We start from the raw sequence: 20927 nt of genomic DNA, 5'->3' as shown, positions 1-20927 counted from the left end.
TCCATCCCCCCCTCCTTCCCTGCCCCATGCCCAGCTCATTTCACCCCTTTGCTCTGGGGCGCTCCTGCCATCCCCGGGCTGCCCTTCTCCCCCCAGCCCGGCCGTTTGGGGGTCCCAGGTGAGGGTGGCACCCCCCGAATCCCCACGGGGGTCCCCCCGCGCTGTCCCCTGCCGGTGGCCGCTGTCTGAGTCAGCTGTTGGGGCCGCAGCCATGTGAGGCCGCGCACACATGGCTCCCCGCGCGGCACCGCGCTGTATTTTTAGCAGACGGTATCAAAAGCATAATTATGTCTGTTGTTTAAACGCAGCCTCTTTTCTGGCAGCCCCGGGAGCTCTCAGCTGCCTCCCGCCGCAGAGGGCAGCGAGGGCGGGCTGAGGAGCCGCGGGAGAGGCGGGGGGGATGATGAGACCCCCCCTCCATCCATCCCTGCCTCCCTCCCCAGCGCTGCCGCGCAGGTAAAACCTCCCCTCCTCATTCTGGGGGGGCTCCCACTGCGCCCCCACACCGTGTCTGAAGCGCGCTCATGCCCCCAAGGCTGCCGGTGAGCCGCTGGTGAGGATGAGGAGGAGGAGGAGGAGGATGGCGAGGAAGAGGATGACGGGTGGGAAGCGCGGCGGTGGCGGGAGGGGTCGGGAAAAGGGCGTTCGAGGTGACGGGAGTGTGGGAGGACACGGCTGAAGGAGCTGCTGCATCCCCCCCGCCTCCCCGCAGCCGCCTGTGCCCCCGGGGACGCGTCTGTCCCCAGCCAGCCCGCGCTGGCACCGAGCGCCGCTCCGGCTCCGCGTCCCCGCCGTGACACCGCGGGCGCTGGGCTGAGCGCGTTTTGGGGACCGTAATCTCCAGGGCATCACCTCCAGGGCGAGCTGGGCACCCTAGGTGGAGCGGGGAAACTGAGGCAGAACATTTCCGGCCGCCAAGGGAAACTGAGGCAGCGAGCAGGGGCTGCCCATCGCTCTGTCCCGCGTCACCGGGAGCACCGTGGGGACGCCGGAGGGGCCCGCACTGAGGGCAGGAGCCCCCGGGCACTGCCAGGTAGGTGCTGCCAGGGCCGCCGGGGTGGCACGCAGGTGGCAGCGGGCTGCCCGTGTCCCTGGCTGCCGTCCTAAGCCCTTGGCCCCGGGGTGAGCTTTTAATTACATCAAGGTATTTGAAGCGGGTTCCTGGCGCTGGGTAAACAGGAGTCCCGGGCACGTGGAGGGGGGCACGGGGTGGCACAGGACGGGCACGGTGCCCCCGCACCGGTGCTCGCCCGGGCAGGGAAGGAGGGATGCGGGGACGGCAGCATCGGGCAGCGCCCATCACCTGCGGCTGCTCTGGCACCCCCTGGCTGGCACAGCGGCATGGGGGGCACCCCTGGCACAGGTGGGTCGGCTGCCACATCCCGCCGTGCCCTCTGACGCTGCTTCTCCTCTCTGCGTCCATCTCAAGCTTCGCCTTGAGGGAAGCGGCACCGGGGAAGGGGCGAGCGGGGCCGGGCCGGGCGCGTTGCGGGTGTCGGGAGCGGCCCCAGCCCGGGGGGAGCGGCTCGTCCGTGCCCGGCAGCGCAGCGAGCTGCGGGATTAGCGATGCTTACTCACCTCCCCGGGGAAAAGCGGCAGATTAGGGCCGGGAGAAGTGTCCGACCCTGCGGCGGCGGGGCCGGACGGGGCCGCTGGGGCTGTCCGGAACCGGCACCGGCACCGGGGAGGTGCCCAGGCCCCGCCGTACCGGCAGCCAGGGCTGGAGGGGAGCGCAGGCTGCCAGAGCAGTTGGGCTGCGGCCCTAATTCCCAGAAAGCTGCTCGTGTGGGAGTGAGTGTCCTCCCGTGCCCTCCGCTCCGCCGCAGCCTCCAGACTCCTGAAGGTTTGACGTGGGGTTTTCTTTTTTTTTTTTTTTCCCTTTTTCTTTTTTTTCTTTTTGTTTTTTTAATTTAAGCGCCGGGTGCAGATTAACAAAAGCTCTCGCGGCCACAGCGCCCGGAGCTGGGCACGGGGAGGGATCGGGGCTGCTTCCTCTGCCTGCGCCCTCAGCTTCCTCACCTGCGCCGCGCTGCAGGCAGGTAGGTGCGTGCCGGGCTCTGTGCCGGGGCTGCGAGGAGGAGGAGGAGGAAGGAGGAGGAGGAAGAGGAAGGGCTGGGGTTCTGTGTGCGCACTCCGGGCAAGCAGGAACGGGGATCCATTTTGCATGAGGAAAAAAGCTGGATTTTGGGTTCTTCCCCAGTGGATTTTGGGTTCTTCCCCCTGGATTTTGGGTTCTTCCCCGCTGGATTTTGGGGTCTTCCCCGCTGGATTTTGGGTTCTTCCCCGCTGGATTTTGGGGTTTTCCCCGCTGGATTTTGGGGTCTTCCCCGCTGGATTTTGGGGTCTTCCCGGGGCAGAAGCGGTTTGTGGAGCTGGGGGTGCCCTGCTTCAGTCGGGGGCTGTGGGCACCGGGCTGGGGCTGGCAGGACCCTGCTGGGACATCAGGAGAGGGGTTTGGGGGACCAGGACCCTCATCCATCCCTCCCCCGGTGCTGGATCGTTCTGGGGATCCCCTGTCCCGCACACATCCCCCATGGGGACACCGTGGGGACAGTGTCCCCTCCGTCCCTCCATGATCCCAGGGGACACCGTGGGGACAGTGTCCCTCCATCCCATGTCCCCACAGTGTCCTCAATGATCCCAGGGGACATTGTGGGGACGATGTCCCTCTGCCCCATGTCCCCACAGTGTCCCCCCATGATCCCAGGGGACACCGTGGGGACAGTGTCCCTCTGCCTCACCCCCTCACAGGGTCCCACATGATCCCAGGGGACACCGTGGGGACAGTGTCCCTCTGTCCCATGTCCCCACAATGTCTCCCCCATCATCCCCAAGGACACCGTGGGGACAGTGTCCCTCCACCCCGATGTCCCCACAATGTCCCCCCGATGCCGGAGCAGGGCAGGGGTGCCGAGGTCTCTCATTCGGGAGTTTCCAGCCTCCTGTGGTGGCGCTCTGGCCGGCACTCGGCTCCTGGGTGTTGCCGTCCCTCTGTTTTGGGGGAAACCCAAGGATTTTGGAGCTCTGTGCCAAGCCACCAAGGCAGAACCCCCTCGGGCGCTATTCCCAGCTGCCAGAACTCAAACCCAGCCTGGACCCCCCCGCTTCACCCTGGGGACCCTCTGGGGGTCGTGCTGGGACGGGCAGGGCGTGGAGGGACCCGGGCAGGGGCTGGGGCTGTGGGAGCAGGCACGGAGCCGTTCCTGGGCTTGGGGAGCCGTGGCTGAGCCCCAGCAGAGCCTCCCACAGCGTGGCCGCCCCGTGGGGACTGCACCGGCCCTGGGAGGGCTCCACCAGGCTCCCTGGCACGCCGAGGGCAGCGTGGCGTGGGGAGGGGACAGTGCCCAGCGATGCTGCCCCAGTGCATGGTGGGAAATTCCCCGCTGTCCCTCCATCCTCCCCCTGCTCCCCGCTCCTTGCCCCATCGACCCTCCCTGGTGTTTCCAGCGTGGTGCGTCCATCCCTGTCCCCACCTGTCCCCTCCTTGGGGACATTCCCGGCACCCCGGGCAGGCCGGGACGCTGCAGAGCCTTCCCGGGGTCCCTCCCGCTGCCAGCTCCGTCCCAGCCCTTCCGGATCCATCATTCCTGAGCGAGGGAGGGAGGCAACGGCAAGAGTTCGTCTTTCAGCACCTTCTCATCGCAGGCAGGCGCGGGCTCTCCCTCGCCCCGAGCCCTGTCTGGGTCCCCTCCCTGTTCCCTGGCACCCACTGGGTGCAGCCAGCAGCGCCCCAAACCCCCTGGGCGAGCAGGGCTGGGGGGTCCTGCTATGCCCGGCCATGGCATGGGACAGCCTGGACCCCGGCCCAGCAAGGGTTAACCCCCGCTGCCCGCTCCCAGCGGGACCAAACCGCTGAGCTGGAGCTGCCCTGGCACTGCTGGGCTCCTGAGAGCCCTGACCCCTTCTCCCGTGCCCCCAGCCCCGTGCCGGGCCGGCCGTGCCCAGGTTTATGTAAGGCGGGCACAGCCTGGGCACACGCGGGTTACATAAACACACACGGCGCTGCTGGCAGCGGTGCCAGCCCCCCCGGAGCCCAGGAACGGGGGGTCCGCCTGGGAGACCCCCCCAGGTGCGCTCCACGGTGGCTGGGGTGGGGTCGGGGTCGGGGTGTCCTCGTGCTGGGGGTCCTGGGGCTTGGGGACAGTGGGGGGGCACCCACAAGGTGCCAACTTTGGCTGGTGGGACGCAGAGCATGGCAGGGATGGGTGTGAGCCTGGTGGGCATGGGAGGGGTCGGTGAGATCCTGGTGGGCACAGCTGGGATAGGATCTGTGTGATCCTGGTGGGCACAGCTGGATGGGATCTGTGTGATCCTGGTGGGCACAGCCGGGATAGGATCTGTGTGATCCTGGTGGGCACAGCTGGGATAGGATCTGTGTGACCCTGGTGGGTACAGCTGGGATGGATGTGATCCTGGTGGGCATTAGTGGGATCTGTGTGATCCTGGTGGGCACAGCTGGGATAGGATCTGTGTGACCCTGGTGGGTACAGCTGGGATGGATGTGATCTTGGTGGGCATTGGTGGGATCTGTGTGACCCTGGTGGGCACAGCTGGGATAGGATCTGTGTGACCCTGGTGGGCACAGCTGGATGGGATCTGTGTGATCCTGGTGGGCACAGCTGGATGGGATCTGTGTGACCCTGGTGGGCACAGCTGGGATGGGTGTGATCTTGGTGGGCATTGGTAGGATCTGTGTGACCCTGGTGGGCAGCAGAGCACGACTAGGATGGGTGTGATCCTGGTGGGCATCGGTGGGATCTGTGTGATCCTGGTGGGCACAGCTGGGAACTGTGTGACCCTGGTGGGCACAGCTGGGAACTGTGAACTGTGTGACCCTGGTGGGCATCAGTGGGATCTGTGTGACCCTGGTGGGCACAGCTGTGATGGGTGTGAGCCTGATGGGCATTTGTGGGATCTGTGTGACCCTGGTGGGCACAGCTGGATGGGGTCTGTGTGACCCTGGTGGGCACAGCTGGCATGGGTGTGATCCCAGCGGGCACGGCTTAGATTTGTGTGACCCTGCTGGGCTGCAGAGCAGGGATGAGAGGCCCCAGGCTCTCCCTCTTCATCCCTGGTGAGGGTGGCACTGCCAGGACGCTGTCACAGCACCCCTGCACTGCCCAGGGCCCTCTGCACCCCTCAGAGCACGCCCTGCTCTGCTCAGCCGGCTGCTGGGGGGTCTGCAGGGGGTGCAGGAGCTCTGTCTGTCCCCCAAGAGCTCTGTCTGTCCCCCCAGGAGCTCTCTGTGTCCCCCCAGGAGCACTGTCTGTCCCCCAGGAGCTCTCTGTGTCCCCCAGGAGCACTGTCTGTCCCCCAGGAGCTCTGTCTGTCCCCCCAGGAGCTCTCTGTGTCCCCCAGGATCTCTGTTTGTCCCCCAGGAGCTCTCTCTGCTCCCCAGGCAGGGGCAGCAGGGATGGACCCGGCTCTGGAGCACACTCGAGGCCGCATCTGTGACCATTGGCCAAAGCCGAAGGGGTTTGGGGTCCTGAGGACTCCCGTGCCATAGCCTGGCCACCTGCTCCGTGCTGGCCACGTCCCCAGCACCAGTTCAGGGACTCGTGGCCCATCCCGGTGTTTGTCCCGTTCCAGTCTGGCCCGGAGCGGGCGGCTGGAGCCTTTCCTTGGTGCCGGGGCGGCCTTGGCGAACAAAGGGCGCTTTCTTCAGCCGCACGGGGCAGAGCACACCTGCCCGCCTTGGCACCGCCGCCGGTGCCCCCGGGGCTGGGCGGCACCGCCGGCACCGCGCTGGCTCCCGGTTCCCGGGCGTCAGCAGCCCCAGCATCCATCCCTCCCTCCCTCCCTCCCTGCCTCCTCCTGCCCAGTCCTGCCGGAGCCGGCGGAGGCTGCACGCTCGTGGGGAGCAGAGCCGCTGCCACCTCCTTGTCAGCGCTCAGGATGCTCAGGGCTGCCTAGAGCCGGGGGAAGGTCCCGCTCGTGCTGCCGCTGCTCCCTGGGTACCCCGATCCCCGAATCCCAGCCCGCCGCGACCCCCAGCTCGTAGGAGCACAGCCAGGAGGAGCACGGAGCCTCCCAAGCCAATGGATCGAAAACTTCAGCTCCAGCACGAGGAGAAGAACATCCCCAGGGCCGCCCGGGCGGCTTTCTGCCTCCTCCAGATCCCGGAGCCGGACCCCTTCAGCCTGTGGGTTTAGGTGCTCCCGCCCGCCCGGTTTCGCCTCTCCCGGACCCGGTGGCACCGGCGGAGACCCCGCTCGTCCTCGGCGCTGGGGTCCCTGATGGACCCTCCAGGTAGCTGCGGGCCACTGGGGGTGCTCGCCCGCCGAGCAGCGGGAGCGGCTTCCTGGGCTGGCAAGAGGGACAGGGGACAGTGTCACCCTGCGGCAATGCCACCCCCGGGGTGACCGCGAGGATGGGGCAGCCCCGGGCCACCGGGGGCTGCGCTGGGAGAGCTCCCTGAGGTGCGGCTGGGTGGGACAGCCCGGCCCCGGAGGGATGGAGTGGCTGTCCCCAGGGTGTCCCTGTGCTTCAGGGTGTCCCTGTGTCCCAGGGTGGCTGTCCCCAGGGTGTCCCTGTGTCCCAGGGTGGCTGTCCCAAGGGTGTCCCTGCACCCCAGGGTGTCCCTGTGCCCCAGGGTGCCCCGGGATGCTTCCCGAGCACTGTGGGAATGGGGGCTTTGCCCTCTCTGCGGGGAGGATGTGACAGGAACAAGCGGCTCTGGGGACACACGGTGCTGTCCCCACCCCGCTCCTGTCCCCATGCCGGCCCTCGGGGCGGCTCTGTCCCACCCCGCAGCAGGGTCGGGAGCTGGCTGAGCTCGGCTCTGTCCCCCTCGGCCGCTCCGGGCACGGGGACACGGGGACGGGATGCGGGGTCCGGCTCGGCAGCCGCGCCTGCGTGTGGCCCGGGTCCCGGCGGAGCGTTAATCCTACAAATCCCCCCCGGCATTTCTCCCAGGAGGGGCCAGCCCTGCGAGCGCGGAGCTCCCCCCTGGCTGGGAGCCCTCTTGGGAAGCGCACCCAGCCCTGGCCGGGGGCGAATACCTGCGCGGGGCACGGCCTCCCCACGCTGGGTGCCAGCGGCCGGGCGCGGGGCCAGCCTGGGTGCGGAGGGACTGGGGGTGGGCGCGAGGTGCCGCCAGCCCCGCCGGGATGGGCGCAGGAGGGACGCGATGCGACGGCGACACCCGGCCCGGACACGTGTCCGCCCTCACCGTGCGTCCCGAGGGGAGCCGGGATCCCCGCACCGTGCCGGGCTCTGCAATGCCCGGTGCCCAATGCCCGGTGCCCAATGCCTGGTGCCCAATGCCCGGTGCCCAATTCCTGGTGCTCAATGCCCGGTGCCCAATTCCTGGTGCTCAATGCCTGGTGCCCAATGCCTGGTGCCCAATGCCCGGTGCCCAATGCCTGGTGCCCAATGCCCGGTGCCCAATTCCTGGTGCTCAATGCCCGGTGCCCAATTCCTGGTGCTCAATGCCTGGTGCCCAATGCCTGGTGCCCAATGCCTGGTGCCCAATGCCCGGTGCCCAATGCCTGGTGCTCAGTGCCTGGTGCTCAGTGCCTGGTGCCCAATGCCCGGTGCCCAATGCCTGGTTCCAATGCCCGGTGCCCAGTGCCTGGTGCTCAATGCCTGGTGCCCAATGCCTGGTGTTCAATGCCCGCTGCTCAATGCCTGGTGCTCAATTCCCGGTGCTCAATGCCTGGTGCTCAATGCCTGGTGCCCGACGCCTGGTGCTCAATGCCTGGTGCCCAATGCCTGGTGCTCAAAGCCCGGTCCTCAATTCCTGGTGCTCAATTCCTGGTCCTCAATGCCCGCTGCCCAATGCCTGGTGCTCAATTCCTGGTGCTCAATTCCTGCTGCCCAATGCCCGGTGCCCAATGCCTGGTGCCCAATGCCTGGTGCTCAATTCCTGGTGCTCAACGCCTGGTGCCCAATTCCTGGTGCTCAATTCCTGGTGCTCAATGCCTGGTGCTCAATTCCTGGTGCTCAATGCCTGGTGCTCAATTCCTGGTCCTCAATGCCTGGTTCCAATGCCTGGTGCTCAGTGCCTGGTGCTCAATGCCCACTGCTCAATGCCTGGTGCCCAATGCCTGGTGCTCAATTCCTGGTGCTCAACGCCTGGTGCTCAATTCCTGGTGCTCAATTCCTGGTGGGCCAAGGACAGGACGCTGTTGTTCCCCCTGTGATTTCCCCTTGCAGCTTGTGATTAAACTGGTGCTGAGCTCTGTTTGCAGAGCCAATAGCCCTGGGCGGGACTTCTGGTCATGAACCACCTACTGGAAATGGAGACAATCTCAGTGTTTGAGAGCATCTCTGCTTCTGGCATCTGTTACATAGAAAACAAAACTGATTTTCTCCATACTTTGCATAGATCTGGGGTAGATCCAAGCCGTGGCAGCCCTATGAAATGAGAGTGCTGCGTCCACCCGTGCCCCAAACACGGGAGGATGGAGCTGAGGGGGTTGAAGGCAGAGCCCCAGCAACACCCCAAGCATCCCCGTGCCTCAGTTTCCCCGCAGCGCTGCCCGGGCAGGGGCGGGCGCTGTTCCCCGCTGATGTCGCTCTCCCTGCCCGCAGGGACGGCGCTGAGCACCACATGAGCGTGGGAGCAGCATGGCCAGCGACGCGAGGATGGGGGAGAGCCCGGCGCGGTGGAGAAGAGCCCCGGAGGCGGCGCAGGACTCCCGGGGCACGGAGAGCAGCGCGATGCTTTTATCCCGGAGCGCCGCTGCCGAGCTGGGACTCCCGAGCTACCCGGAGCCCGGCAAGCTGAGCTACCCCGTGGAGAAAGGATGTCCCTGTCCCTGGAGGGGCTCCGAGGGATGTTTGGGACCCGGCCGGGAGCTCGCCGGGGGCCGCCTGGGCTGCCCCTACCCCAGGGGCCCCAAGGACGGAGCGGAGCTGCCCCCGCTGCTGCCGCCCCGGAACGGGCAGCCCAAGGGGGGCTGGGGGGAGCCCTGCAAGGAGCCCCCGGGGCCGCGCTGGGCCGAGGCCGTGCTGGCCCCGCTGGCCCTTTACAGCCACGCGTACCAGCGCTACCCCCTGGCCGTGCCCGGCGCCGCCGGCAAACCCCGGGACGCGGCCGGAGAGCCCCCGGCCTCCTTCCAGCACTGCCCCTTCCTCCTGGAGGCCAAGCACAGCCCCTTCCTCCTGTCCTCGCTGCTGCCCAGCGCGCCCCCGGCCGAGCCCCCGTTCGGGGCCGCGGGGCCCGAGGGGCCGGGGCCGGTGCGGGACGGGCGCTTCGCCGGCCCCGAGTGGAGTCTGGGCTCCTACGGGCCCGCCTGGGGCCAGCCCCTCTACCTGGGGGTCCCGCCGAGGTGCAAGGCGGCTCTGCCCCCCTTCGACGGCTGCTCCAGCTCAGGGAACAAGGTAGGACCCCTCGGAGAGGCTGCGGAGCGAGGATGCTCGGCTGTGACAGCGGCTCCAGCCCCGCCTGCACCCCGGGCAGGGCCTGGCAGCGCCCCCGAGGGTGGTGGGCAGGGGGCTCGCAGCCCCCCGAGGGTGACGCTGAGCTGTCCCCGCGGCTGCTGCCACCCCCCGGGCTGAGTCACGGCGGCGGAGCCGCGGCACGGGGGCGGCGGGAGGCAGCGCTGCCAGCCCTGGGCGCGCCCCGTGCCGCTGCTGCGGCTCCCCATTCCTTTCCCACGCTGGCAGCGGGGCACACGGGCACCCCAGGAGCCGGCCCCGGGCACCGGGAAGCACCGGGCGGCTGCCCAGCCTGGCAGGGGTGTGGGGAAACTGAGGCACGGGAACGGAATGCTCCTCATCGCCCCCTCGCAGGGATGTGGGTGACAGAAGCGGGACGGGGACCCCCCCACATGTTGGGTGACACCGCCCCTCTGCTCCCTTCCAGGAGTTTTACGCCAAGAAAGGCCCCGGGTTCCTCCCCTCGAGCAAGAACCACGCGGCGCCGCAGCTGCTGGGCAGGAGCCAAGCAGGGCAGGAGCGAGCCGGGCAGGGGGAGCCGGCGGTGCCGGAGCTGCCGGGAGCCCCGTGGAGGGATGGCCGGGCGGGGGTGCCCGCTCCCCATCCCCGCACGCCTCCCCCCGGCTGCAGCCGCCCCCTGTTCCTCCTGCAGCCCGGCCCGGGGGGCTCCGGGGGGCCCTGGGTGGGCTCACGGCCCCACGGCGCCGATTTTTCCATGGACGCGGGGCCGGGACGACCCTCGGAGCCCAAAGATGAGCGCCTGGGCTACCGGAGCGCCCAGCCCCGCTCGCCCCCGCCATGCGGGGACCCCAATCCGTCCCCTCTGCTGGCGGACGGGCACTACCCAGCGGCTGTGGCCAAGCCGGAGCCCCCGCCGGGCTGTCTGTGCCCCAGCCCGGGCTGCGATGGGTGCTCGGGGGTGCCCAACCCCTTCGAGCCCCCCGTGGCCGTGGCCGGGGGGCGTTTTCCGTGCCCCCCCAGCAACCACACCAAGCTGAAGAAGACGTGGCTGACGCGGCACTCGGAGCAGTCGCTGCCTCGCTCCAAAGCTCCTCGGCGGGACGGGGGTCCCGAGCCCCCCGGGGAGGGCAAGCGCTCGGCCAAACGCCCCCACGGCACCGCCGAGGGTCCCCGCCCTGCTGGCGAGGGCGCCGGGGCGGCCAAAAGGGGCACCAAGGCCACGGAGAGCGCGGGGGACGCCGAGGAGAGGAGGATGGAGCTGGGAGAGGAAGGTGAGGATGCGCGGGATGCGCAGCGGGGCCGCGGAGAGGGCGGGGGCAGCGCCCGATCCCGAGGGATTTTTGCATCCCTGGCGCCCGGAACACGAGCTGGGAACACGTGGGGGCCGCGGAGCTGCTGCGCTGGGGCTTTTCCCGGCTCTGGCAGCGATTGCCGGGGTGGCCACGGACAGAAATGTCCCTCTGGGGCAGCGTGACACCCTCGGGTGGGATTCCCGGGGCTTGGGAGCGCTGCGGCTGGGGCAGGGACTCCTCGGGGAGGTGTTGGCATCCCAGGCCTGACCTGTGAGCAGCTCCAGCCCTAATTTCCAGCCCTACTTTCTGGCCCAGTTTCCAGCCCCCGCCACAGCGTGCCTGTCATAGGATCCCAGCATCCCGGAATGCTTTGGGTTGGAAGAAAACCCTAAAAGAGACCTAAAAACCCCATCCAGTCCCAACCCCTTGCCATGCCCAGGGACACCTTGCACCCTCCCAGGTTGCTCCAAGCCCCGTCCAAGCTGCCCTGGGGCACTTCCAGTCCCTCCCAGCTGGTGCGGACGGGGCCCCACGGTGTCCCCAAGCGCTGCCCGTGTCCCCAGAGCCGCCGAGCCGGTGTGCCTGCAGAGCCTGCCCTGCACGGCGCTGCCCCCCAGCATCCCCCGCTGCTGTGCCTGCGCCCCCCGCGCCGGCCGCGACCCCGAGGCCGAGGAGGAGGAGGAGGAGGAGGAGGATGAGGAGGAGCCCCCCGAGAGCAGCTGCAGGCTGCTGCACTTCCGCAGGTGAGCCCGGGGCGAGCCGCAGGGCCGGGGGGTCCCGCAGGACGTGGCAGGGGGCAGGGGAGCCGCCCCTTCTTTGGAATTGCCCTTTTGGTCAGCCCGCTTTGGAATGTCCCCTTCTGTCACCCCGGTGCAGAGGATTTCCTTCCTGTCACCCAACTCTTAGAGCGTCCCCTCCTGGAGGGGCATCCCCTCTGTCACCCCTATTTGGGACACTCTCTCTGTCACCCCACTTTGGGACACCCTTTCCTGTCACCCCTCTTTGGGACATCCCTTCCTGTCACCCCTCTTTGGGACATCCCCTCTGTCACCCCTCTTTGGGACACCCTTTCCTGTCACCCCTCTTTGGGACATCCCTTCCTGTCACCCCTCTTTGGGACACTCTCTCTGTCACCCCTGTTTGGGACACCCTCTTTGTCATCCTGCTATACAAAACCCTCTCCTGTCACCCCACTTTGGGACACCCTTTCCTGTCACCCTGCTTCACAAAATCCTCTCCTGTCCCCCCTCTTTGGAGCATCCTCTCTTGTCACCCTACTTTACAACATCCTCTCCTGTCACCCCTTTTTGGGACATCCCCTCTGTCACCCCTCTTTGGGACACCCTTTCCTGTCACCCTGCTTTACAACACCCTCTCCTGTCACCCCTTTTTGGGACACCCTCTTTGTCACCCTGCTTTACAAAATCCTCTCCTGTCACCCCTATTTGGGACATCCTCTCCTGTCACCCCTATGTGGGACACCCTCTTTGTCATCCTGCTATACAAAACCCTGTCCTGTCACCCCACTTTGGGACACCCTTTCCTGTCACCCTGCTTCACAAAATCCTCTCCTGTCTCCCCTCTTTGGAGCATCCTCTCTTGTCACCCTACTTTACAGCATCCTCTCCTGTCACCCCTTTTTGGGACACCCTCTTTGTCACCCTGCTTTACAAAACCCTGTCCTGTCACCCCACTCTGGGACATCCTCTCTGTCACCCTGCTTCACAACACCCTCTCCTGTCACCCCTCTTTGGGACATCCTCTCTGTCACCCCCCTTTAGAGAATCCCTCCCTCTCCCCCCACTTTTCAGCATCCTCTCCTTGTCCTGCCCTTTTCCAGCATCCTCTCCTTGTCCTGCCCTTTTCCCTCTCCCACCACCCCAAATTTTCCCCTCTGGTCTCCTCCCCCCATTTCGAGCCCCCCCAACTCTGTCCCCTCTCCCTGCAGGTTGGCCCTTGGGGACAGCGGTGAGCTGAGCGTCGATGGCCTCTGCAGCCTGGGGGAGGCCCAGGGGGACGTGGCCAACCCTGACCCGGGTCTCAGGAATTTGGGGAGCAGGAATGTGGGGAGCAGGAGCGTGGGGAGCGGCCTCTGCCTGGCCAAGTACCTGCTGGGGGTCCTGGGGGACCCTTTCTGTGCCGCCGTGCGCAGGGACAGGGACACGTGGCCAGGAGGGCCCGAGGGTGAGCGGGGAGCAGGGAGGGGGTGACACTGGGGACATGGGGACACGGGGACACGGGGAGCAGGGAGGGGGTGGCACTGGGGACATGGGGAGCAGGGTGGGGGTGGCACTGGGGACATTGGGAGCAGGAGGGGGTGGCACTGGGGACACGGGGACACGGGGAGCAGGGAGGCGGTGGCACTGGGGACATGGGGAGCAGGGTGGGGGTGGCACTGGGGACATGGGGAGCAGGGAGGGGGTGGCACTGGGGACACGGGGAGCAGGGAGGGCGTGACACTGGGGACATGGGACATGGGGAGCAGGGAGGGGGTGGCACTGGGGACATGGGACATGGGGAGCAGGGAGGGGGTGGCATTGGGGACACGGGGAGCAGGGAGGGGGTGACACTGGAGCCACGGGGACAAAGGGAGGGGGTGGTACTGGGGACACAGGGACACAGGGAGGGGGTGGCACTGGGGACACGGGGACAGGGTGGGGGTGGCACTGGGGACACGGGGAGCAGGGAGGGGGTGGCACTGGGGACACAGGGACACAGGGAGGGGGTGGCACTGGGGACACGGGGACATGGGGAGCAGGGTGGGGTGGCACTGGGAACACAGGGAGCAGGGAGGAGGTGGCACTGGGGACACAGGGAGCAGGGAGGGGGTGGCATTGGGGACATGGGGAGCAGGGTGGGGGTGACATTGGGGACACGGGGAAACGGGGAACAGGGTGGGGGGGGTGGCACTGGGGACACGGGGAGCAGGGTGGGGGTGACACTGGGGACACGGGGACACAGGGACACAGGGAGGGGGTGGCACTGGGGACACGGGGACAAAGGGAGGCTGAGGATGTGTTTCCCGCAGGGGTGACGGGCTGGAGGCGGGGGGAAGGAGCCCCCCAGCTCTGTGACTCCTGCCAGCGTGGCTTCTTCAACTCCCACTGGAGCTGCGCCAGATGTGGCTTCCAGCTGTGCCCCGAGTGCCACCGCAGCAGGCGGGAGGAGAGTGGCGCTGGTATGGGGATGGGGAGGGGTGGGAAGGGGGTGACAGCCCCGTGGGGGCTCGCTGGGGACAAACAAAGCCTCTCTCTGTCACAGAGGGTCCGGCGCTGCCACCCCCGTGCACCCCCGGGCGGGGCCACCACGTGTCATCCCTGGTCCCCACACAGTTCGTCCCCACCTGTGGTGAGTGTGTCCCCCAAAAACCCCAAAAACCTCTGCTGGTCACTGCTGGGGGGTTGACACCCCTGTCCCCATCCTCCCCCAGTCCTGACCCGGCTCTGGAAGCTCCTGCACGAGGTCAGGGCCAAGTTTGGCATCGAGTCCCGCTGTCCCTGCGGGGAGGGGGCCGCGGAGCAGAGCCTGGAGGAGCCCCCGGGCAGGCAGGTACGGGGAGGGGGGGCTCTGGGTGCTGGGGTGCGGGGCGCAGGGTGCTGGGGTGCAGGGGTGCAGGACACAGGGGTGCAGGGATGCTGGGGTGCAGGGGTGCAGGGTGCAGGGCGCAGGGGTGCAGGGTGCAGGGGTGCAGGACACAGGGGTGCAGGGGTGCAGGGTGCAGGGGTGCAGGGTGCAGGGGTTCAGGGGTGCAGGGGTGCAGGGGAGCAGGGCGCAGGGTGCAGGGGTGCAGGGGAGCAGGGCGCAGGGGGTGCTGGGGTTCAGGGGTGCAGGGTGCAGGGGTGCTGGGGTGCAGGGTGCAGGGGGTGCTGGGGTGCAGGGGTGCAGGGTGCAGGGGTTCAGGGTGCAGGGGTGCAGGGTGCAGGGCGCGGGATGCGGCTCCCAGCCGCTCCCCCACAGCCCCGCGCTGTTCCAGGAGCCGCCGGTGCCCACCCTGCCCCCCCGCAGCAGCCACGGCCCCGCAGAGCCCGCCCGGCCCATCAAGGAAGGTAGGGCCGGCTGCGACCCCCCCGCGCTCCGGGGGGGTCAGGGATGCCGCACCCCGTCCCCTTTGTGGGGTGCCGGCTATGGGGGGACGTGCGGAGGACGGCGTGGGTCACCCTGACCGTGTTGTCCCCCGAGCAGAGAGCCCCGAGGAGGGGGCGCCGTCCCCGGGGCAGCCCCCGGTGCGGGGGGGGACCGTGCAGAGCGCGACCCTCTGCGACCTCCTGGCCTCCACCGCCGTCAAACTGTGCCTGGGGCAGGACGGGGTGCGCATGGCCTTCGCTCCCGTGGCACCGGCACTGCCCAGCGTGAGTCCCGCGGCCCCCGGGCCACCCCCGTGCCCCTCTGCCCACCCCAGCCCCTCTGCCCACCTCGTGCCCTCCTGCCCACCCTGTGGCCCTGATGCCCACCCCGCGCCCCTCTGCCCACCCTGTACCCCTCTGCCCACCCCGTGCCCTACTCCCAAACCCGTGTCCTCCTGCCCACCCCTGCCCTCCTGCCCATCCTGTGCCCCTCTGCCCACCCATGCCCTACTCCCAAACCCGTACCCTACTGCCCACCCCTGCTCCACTGCCTACCCTGTGCCCTCCTGCTGAACCCGTACCCTACTGCCCACCCCGTGCCCCTCTGCCCACCCCGTGCCCCGCTGCCCACCCCGTGCCCCTCTGCCCACCCTGAGTCCCTCTGCCCACCCCTGCCCTCCTGCCCACCCTGTGCCCCTCTGCCCACCCTGAGCCTCTCTGCCCACCCTGTGCCCCTCTGCCCACCCCTGCCCTGCTCCTCACCCCTGCCCTCCTGCCCACCCCGCTCTGCTGGGGCTGGGGGGTTCCCCGTGCCCTTAGGGGCTCCCCAATCTTGTCCCCCCTGCCCTTTCCCCAGGACAATCGCCTGACCAGCATCCTGGACAGCATCATCGCCCGCGTGGTGGAGAGGAAGATCCAGGAGAGGCAGGCGGGGGTCGAGCTGAGCCCCCCCGGCTCCCCGGAGCCCCCCGTGTCCCCCTGCGTGCTGGCCCCCAGCGGGCTGCTCTGGCTGCACGACCCCGCCCACGGCAGCGCCTACGAACTGTTCCAGGAGCACTGGAGGCACGGCCAGGTCAGTGGGGACACCTGCAGCCCCCCTGTCCCTCTGTGTGGATGACACCCCGAGCCCCCCATCCCTGTAAGCTGGGTGACAACGGAGCCCCCCGTCCGTGAGTGTGGGTGGGTGACAGCACAGGGCGGCATCACCCCGGGAGCCCCACGTCCCCGAGTGTGGGGTGACACCCGGAGCCCCCATCCCTGCCTGTGGGGTGACACCCGGAGCCCCCCGTCCCTGTGTGTGAAGTGACACCCGGAGCCCCCGTCCTTGACTGTGGGGTGACACTCGGAGCCCCCATCCCTGTGTGTGAAGTGACACCCGGAGCCCCTGTCCCTGTAAGTTGGGTGACACCCGGAGCAGAGCCCCCTGTCCCTGAGTGTGGGGTGACACCCAGAGCCCCCTTGTCCTTGACTATGGGGTGACACTCGGAGCCCTCGTCCCTGAGTGTGAGGGGACACCCGGAGCCCCCATCCCTGCCTATGGGGTGACACCCGGAGCCCCCATCCCTGTGTATGGGGGGACACCCGGAGCCCCCCGTCCCTGCCTGTGGGGTGACACCCGGAGCTCCCCAGTTTCCCCACTGACCCCCAGTTCCCCCCGCAGCCCGTGCTGGTGTCAGGGCTGCAGAAGCGGCTGGAGCCGCGGCTGTGGGCGCCCGAATCCTTCCAGCCCTCGGGGCAGGAGGAGCAGGAGGAGGAGGTGGAGGCCGTGAACCTGCGGGCACCGCGGAGCCGAGTCCGGATGAGCAGCCGGAGGTTTTGGGATGGATTTGCCGCCAGCACAGGTTGGGGGACGAGGAGTCTGTGGGGTCCCCGGTGTGATTTTGGGGCGAGGTGTGAGGGGAGCCAGGCTCCATCCCTGATGTGGCACCGGGGTCCCTCCACAGCATCCCCCGAGCAGGAGCAGAGCAGCGGGGACCTGCTGAAGCTGGAGCGTGGCTTTGGGGACACGGAGCTGAGCCGGTGGGTGACAGCACAGGGTGGCATCACCCCCAGGCCAGCGGGGCTCAGTGGGGCTGGGGGGGTTCCTGAGTGTCACCGCGCCCCCCCTGTGTCACAGGGCCACCAACCTGCGGGCCAGCCTGCCCCTGCCCGAGTACTGCGGGGCCAGCGGCCGCCTCAACCTGGCCTCCGACCGGCGGGGCCAGCGGGGCCGGCGCTGGCTGCGCCCGCGACTCTGCGTGTCCTACGGTGAGAGCGGCACCGGGCATTCGGGGGCACCGGGCTTTGGGGGGTACCAGGGCTTTGGGGGGTACCAGGGCTTTGGGGGGCACCGGGCTTTGGGGGGTACCAGGGCTTTGGGGGCAGCCAGGCTTTGAGAGGCACTCGGGCTTTGGGGGTTCCGGGCCTTTGGGTGGTCCCCGGGCTCTGCAGGGCACTGGGGCTTTGGGGGACACCGGGATTTGGGAGGCACTGGGGTTTGGGGGGCTCTGGGGATTTGGAGGGCACCAGGGCTTTGTGGGGCAGCCAGGCTTTGGGGGTTCCCGGGCTTTAGGGGCTCCAGAGCTTTGGGAGGCACTGGGGCTTTGGGGGCAGCCAGGCTTTGAGGAGCTCTGGGGCTTTTTGGAGCATCGGGGCTTTGGGGGACACCCCGGCTTTGGGGGGCTCCAGGGCTTTGGGTGGTACCCGGGACTCTGGGGGGGCAGCCGGGCTTTGGAGGTCACCGGGGTTTGGGGGGCATCGTGGCTTTGGGTGGTACCCGGGCTTTGGGGGGCAGCCGGGACTTTGGGGGCTCCGGGGCTTTGTGGGGCACCAGGGCTTGGGGGGCTCCGGGGTTTTGAGGGGAACTCGGGCTTTGGGGGCCTCCTGGGCTTTGGGGGACGCCGGGGCTTTGGGGGGTTCCCAGTCTTTGGGGGATACCCGAGCTTTGTGGGGCACCCGGGTTTTGAGGGGCACCGGGGCTTTGGGGAGCACTGGGGCTTTGCAGGTTCCGGGGCTTTGGGGGGCATTGGGGCTTTGGGGGTGCTCCAGGACTCTGGGAGCCACTCAGGCTTTGGGGGGCAGCCGTGCTTTGATGGTTCCTGGCCTTTGAGGGTTCCTGGGCTTTGTGGGGCAGCCGGGCTCACCCCGCCCGCTCCAATCCCAAATCCCTTCCAGCTGTGCCTGCTCAGGAGCGGAACTTTGGGACCAAACCCCTGACGGTGGAAGCGGCCGATTCCATCAGCGTCCTGGCACACGCAGCGCGGGCACCGCGGGGTAGGGGCAAAGTGCGGGACCCTCCATGCCCACCCTGACCCCTGGCACCCCCCTGAGGGTCCCACCCTGCCCCTGGCACCCTCGTGAGGGTCCCCCACGCCCACCCTGAGCCCCCTGTGCCCGCAGAGCCGCTCCTGCCCGCCGAGCTGGACGAGCTGGAGGCGCCGCTGCGGGAGCGGCTCGGGGCCGGCGCGGTGCCCGGTGCCCTGTGGCACATCTTCCGTGCCGAGGATGCCCCGCGGATCCGGGATTTCCTGCGCAAGGTGGGGGCCTGATAAGACCCAGATCTTTAGATTGGGCTTAACCCCGAGCCAGGCAGGACCACTGGGTTAGCTCAGTCCCAAGCAAGCTTAGTGGATTTCAGCTCTTTAGTGATTCTCAGCTCTCTTAGGATTCCAGCTCTTTGCTTGCTTGCTAGGGCACCATAGGGTCAGGGTAGAAGCAGATGAGAGAGAGGAGAAGGAGAGTCCTGGAGTTCCACAGCAATGGTTTTATTGTGGGGTCTGTGAAGGGTTCCAGCGATGGCTCTTCTTCTCCCAAGTGGGCTAAACCAGCCCCTTTTTATAGGGTAAAGTGGGATCCAAACTTGCCCAATAGTAGGGGTTAGGGGAAAGGTGACCTATGGGGTTACAGAGATAAGCTGGGGTTCAAGAGGCAGAAGACAGGAGCTTATTTTGCTGTCTCATCTTGACTCAGCAGTTCCTGCTGTTAAGTCTCAATCCTCCATGGAGCTCTGGCCAGCTCCAGGTGCCACCACCCCCGGCCCCCTCCAGCGCCCTGTCCCCACTCACCCCTGGCACCAGAGCCGGGGCAGGACGGGGCTAAGGTGTCTGCTAATACCAGATGGTGTCGATGCCAAACTCTAGCCCAATCGACCTGGAATAACAAAGCTACTCCCCATACCCAACTAAAGCATTTACTGGTCCCAGTACAGGCGATAGAAAAGACACCAAAAGATGAAATAATAATGAACAAACGAAGCTAGAAACAGCAAAGATCAACCCTTGTACCTTTTGCATCACGATCTAGCAAGAAAAACCAAAATGAATTTAAGTTTGCCCATCCTGAAACCCAAGTGAGCTACTTAGGAGCTGCTGTTACTGAGCAAACCCAGCCCTGCTCACCCCTGGCACCAGGAGCCAGGGCAGGACGGGGCTAAGGTGTCGCTAATACCAGATGGTCTCGATGCCAAACTCTAGCCCAATCGACCTGGAATAACAAAGCTACTCCCCACACCCAACTAAAGCATTTACTGGTCCCAGTACAGGCGACAGAAAAGACACCAAAAGATGAAATAATAATGAACAAATGAAGCTAGAAACAGCAAAGATCAGCCCTTGTACCTTTTGCATCATGATCTAGCAAGAAAAACCAAAAAGAATTTGTTTGCCATCCCGAAACACAAGCGAGCTACTTAGGAGCTGCTATTTAGGGGCAAACCCGGCCCTGCTCACCCTGGCACCCCACAGGCGGCGCAGGAGCCGGGGCAGGACGCGGTGGAGCCCCCCGGGTTCTCCCTGGAGCCCCCCGGGTTGTACCTGGACCCCACCTTGCGGCGGCGGCTGCGGGACGAGTGCGGGGTGAGCGGCTGGAGCCTCCTGCAGCTCCCCGGGGACGCTGTGCTGGTCCCCGCCGGGGCTCCCCACCAGGTAGGCGCCCCCCATCCCCTCCCTGAGAGGCCGTGCCGAGCCTCAGGGGAAACTGAGGCACGGCAAACACGGGCAGGTGCGGAGCCTGAGCGGCACCATCAGCGTGGAGCAGCAATTCCTGTCCCCAGAGAGCGCCGTGCGCCTCCGGAACCTCGGCACCGGGACCCCGCGCCGCCTCCGCGCCCAGGTGAGGGCTCGGGAGGGGAAATCTGGGGGTGTGGGGTAGGGTGAGCGGGGCTGAGCCCCCTCTTTGCGCCCTCGCAGCTGGACGGGATGATCATCGCCGCCGTGCGGGAGGCGCTGGGCGTCCTGCGGGGCTGCCAGTGAGGGCACGGAGCGACGGGAGGACACCGGGAGCCTCGGGCACGGCCGGGACACCGGGAGCCTCGGGCACAGCCATGGCTGAGACACCGGGAGCTTCGGGAACAGCCATGGCTGGGACACCGGGAGCCTCAGGCACAGCCATGGCTGAGACACCGGGAACCTCGGTCATGGGCATGGTCGGGACACCGGGAGCCTCGGGCACAGCCGGGACACCGGGAGCCTGGGGCACAGCCATGGCTGGGACACCGGGAGCCTCGGGCACAGCCATGGCTGAGACACCGGGAGCTTCGGGCACAGCCATGGCTGAGACACCGGGAACCTCGGGCATGGCCGGGACACCGGGAACCTCGGGCACAGCCATGGCTGGGACACCGGGAGCCTCGGGCACGGCCAGGACACCGGGAGCCTCGGGCACAGCCGGGGCACCGCGGGGAGCCGGGACCGGGCGCCTTTTGCTCGGTGCTTTGCTCCCAGAGCTGCCCGCGGGGCTCGGGGCAGGAGGAATAAAGTGTCCAGAGCGTGCCAGGGCCGCTGGCAGCACCAGCACCCACCTCGGTGTGTCCCTTTGTGCCCCTCCAGCGGTGCCATCGGGGCCAGGGGGCTCTGGTGGCGGTAGCAGCGCACACCTCGGCGTGTCCCTTCATCACAGCCAGCGCCAGGGGCTCTCCCTTCATCCCCTCTTCATCCCATTGGGGTCAGGGCTGCTCTCCCTTCATCCCATCATGGTCAGGGCTGCTCTCCCTTCACCCCCCTCGATCCCATTGGGGTCAGGGCTGCTCTCCCTCCATCCCATTGGGGTCAGGACTGCTCTCCCTTCATCCCCCTCCACCCCATTAGGGTGAGGGCTGCTCTCCCTACACCCCCTTTTCATCCCATTGGGGTCAGGGATGCTCCAGTGGCACCACCAGCACCTGGCTGAGGGTCTCACTTCACCCACCCTCCATCTCACCGGGGTCAGGGCTGCTCTCGGTTCATCCCTTTTCATCCCACTGGGGTCAGGG

At 67.5% G+C, this 20927-nt stretch overlaps 1 protein-coding gene across 1 annotated transcript; it reads left to right on the top strand.

Annotated features, from left to right (window-relative positions):
* Positions 1 to 704: 704 nt before the first annotated feature.
* HR (HR lysine demethylase and nuclear receptor corepressor) lies at positions 705 to 20064 on the top strand. Its single transcript, XM_071454738.1, has 20 exons — positions 705 to 1033; positions 1916 to 2039; positions 8536 to 9327; positions 9812 to 10696; positions 10986 to 11380; positions 12586 to 12821; positions 13666 to 13815; positions 13899 to 13985; positions 14068 to 14186; positions 14611 to 14683; positions 14820 to 14986; positions 15558 to 15773; positions 16362 to 16542; positions 16645 to 16720; positions 16818 to 16948; positions 17855 to 17953; positions 18080 to 18216; positions 19423 to 19602; positions 19679 to 19789; positions 19867 to 20064. The coding sequence occupies exons 3-20, from the start codon at positions 8572 to 8574 to the stop codon at positions 19927 to 19929; spliced, it is 4062 nt and encodes a 1353-aa protein (XP_071310839.1). The 5' UTR covers positions 705 to 1033; positions 1916 to 2039; positions 8536 to 8571; the 3' UTR covers positions 19930 to 20064.
* Positions 20065 to 20927: the final 863 nt, after the last annotated feature.

The sequence above is a fragment of the Agelaius tricolor genome, unplaced genomic scaffold (assembly GCF_023055355.1).
Source record: "Agelaius tricolor isolate 1412-34295 unplaced genomic scaffold, bAgeTri1.0.p SCAF_41, whole genome shotgun sequence".
NCBI lineage: Eukaryota > Metazoa > Chordata > Aves > Passeriformes > Icteridae > Agelaius > Agelaius tricolor.
Note: the sequence above shows the minus strand (reverse complement) of the source record. Positions and strands in the feature narration are given on the sequence as shown.